The 2,549-nt window shown below is 42.4% G+C and overlaps 1 protein-coding gene across 1 annotated transcript in view; it reads left to right on the top strand.

Annotated features, from left to right (window-relative positions):
• The first annotated feature begins 379 nt into the window (after positions 1-379).
• The window catches only part of LOC103610609 (induced myeloid leukemia cell differentiation protein Mcl-1 homolog), a 19,366-nt gene continuing 17,196 nt past the window's right edge, over positions 380-2,549 (top strand). The window contains exon 1 of the mRNA XM_008594741.1: positions 380-485. Within this exon, the coding sequence (XP_008592963.1) occupies positions 380-485 (106 nt within the window). The remainder of the gene's footprint in view (positions 486-2,549) is intronic.

Below are 2,549 nucleotides of genomic sequence, written 5' to 3'. Positions count from 1 at the left end.
CTCTCCACAGGCTCGCATCCAAAAGCTAGTTTATATCCTTCAGAAGATAACCTACCACAGGAGAAAAACCATTTCATCTGGTCTCCAAACACTGGTGGGAAAACTTTAATTATTGAACAGATCACCTTTGTATGTTCCATCTGTCAAAGCACAACTGGGGAAAGATTCTAAAGGTGGAACATGAATGAAAACCTGTTTTTGACGGTCTCTTCTACACTGTCACATGAATTTGATCTAACTTCTTAACTCTGAAGTTTATCGACATCTACTGACCATCGCATGCCTATGTTTTGGATGGCTACTTTAGACCACAACAGGTAAAGTACTTTTTTAGAGGGAGTCCTCCCTACCTGGGGTATCCCAGATTTCTTCTCCGGTGATGGGGAGCTCAATTCACTGGCAAAGTGTTACAGTACAGCGATACAGCCATAAGCCAAGGACTTCCGAGGAATGCAAGGAATCCACCAGAAGCTACAGGCAGCAAGGTACAGATTCTCTCTATAGCCTCCAGAGGGAGTGCGGTCCTGCAGACACTTTGATTCAGACTTGTGGCCTTCAGAGCTATGAGGGACTAATTTTCTGTTGTTTTAAACCACTTAGTTTTTGGTAGTTTGTTACAGCATCCACAGGAAATTAATACAGCTCTTTATTTTTGTTTTGTCTGGCCACTCAATGACTCAAACCTAATATAATCAGACATCCTTAAGTCCTATAACTATGGAAAACAATATGGAGGGTTCTCAAACAACTACAGATAGATCTTCCATATGATCCAGCAATCCTTCTTCTGTGTATACATTCAGAGGAATGGAAATCATCATGTTGAAGGGATACCTGCACTTCCATGTTTATTGCAGCTCTCTTTACAATAGCCAAGATATGGAACCAACCTAAACGTCCATTGATGGATGATTGGATAAGGAAACTGTGGTATATATGCACTATGGAATACTACGCTGCCATAGAAAAGGATGAAATATTCCCATTTGCAACAACATGGATGAGCCTGGAGAAACTTATGTTGAGTGAAATAGGCAAAGCACAGAAGGATAAATACTGCATGTGCTCACTCATATGTGGGAGCTGAGAGAGAAAGAATAAAGGAAAGAAAGACTGCAGTAGTGCCGTGGTCTAACAGAGGGGGGGAACATTCCTAGGGCTACAAAGTGGAGTGGGGGGAGTGAGGGAGGAGGAGGGAGGTTGGGGGATAATTGGGTGGGGACAGGGTGTAACGGTAATTTCTGGTGGTGGGTGTGCTTCCCAGTGTGAATCTGACCCTTACATCATGGGCAGGAGGGGTGACAATTAGCTTTGTACCTCATGAATATTCTTAATAATAAAATAAAAGGACTTATTAAGTATACTCATGCTTATAACCAATAGATTAAAGCTTCCTTCCTTCCTGATGTGTCTTTTTATTCCCTTCACAGTCTTCAATTAAAGGATCAAGTCTTTTGTAAGTACACCACCAAATACTAATTGTGAATATTAGGCCTCATGGCTAGTTTAACATCAGCACAGCCAGGTTAAGCAACTTTCCCCCCCCCCCTCCCCTTTCCCTTTTCTGCTCTGGGAACTGAGATTCCTCTCCTGGGAAAGGGTAAACATTACCATTATCATCAAGGGAACATCTTGTGGGCAGCGTCCAGCAGGCTTGGGCTGGAATGTTTTGTACTGAGATAGTGGCTAATCAAGAGCCTATGCCCTAACCGACCAGATGTCATTGGACCACAGAGGCTGTGTCACCTTGCATACCAGATTTTGAAATCGCCCTTTACTCTGTCTGAACCCTCCCTAAAAGTCTTATAAACCCCGTGCTTTCCTTAGTTTGTGGGAACTGACCTGGTTCGGTCTCCCCTCCACATTAGTGGAATAAACTTTTTGGCTGAAATGGCTCCTGACTTGGGTCTCTCTTTTCTCTATCTCGCCAAACCTAATAGTGAACGCAGATGGAAAGGATCTTACATAGTCCTTCTCATGACTAATACCACAGCCAAACTTCAGGGTATCCAACCTTGCTTTGTAATTCTCAACATAAAAATATAATACCTACTCTGAATGGAAATCCACTCTAACTGAGGCAACTTTTTCAGGAATGCTAGAGCAAGCAGAATAAGTCATGAATTGGTCAGCTACCATTCAAGATGTTGGAATAGGATTCCTAGGATTGCCTTGTCTATTTTCTTAATCTAACCATTTTCTTGTCCTTTTTTGCTGTATCCTCTTACTCCAGCCCCTCTAATGTCATTTTTGCTATCTACGTGATTATCCCCATTGCAACTACAGCCTTCCTCGATGATTCTTTCCTTCTGTTGTCTTCTCACCTCCCCCTCATCTAAATGGTTCTCCTTTTTATAGCTCCTCCATCTCTTCAAGGCTATCAAAGCATCTGGCGCATTTTCACCAAACTTGTGGTGAAATTTTACAGTTTCATTTCTATTGGTTGTGCACTCCCTTTCCCTTGGAAGCTTCTAGCATCCTACAAATCCCTGTGTGTGTTTCACATTTTAAAACATCCTTTGATTGGTACTGATAGTGGGACCTCTCCT

This window comes from Galeopterus variegatus, unplaced genomic scaffold (genome assembly GCF_000696425.1).
Source record: "Galeopterus variegatus unplaced genomic scaffold, G_variegatus-3.0.2 Scaffold11412, whole genome shotgun sequence".
Taxonomy (NCBI): domain Eukaryota; kingdom Metazoa; phylum Chordata; class Mammalia; order Dermoptera; family Cynocephalidae; genus Galeopterus; species Galeopterus variegatus.
This window is presented reverse-complemented; position numbering and strand designations above follow the sequence as displayed.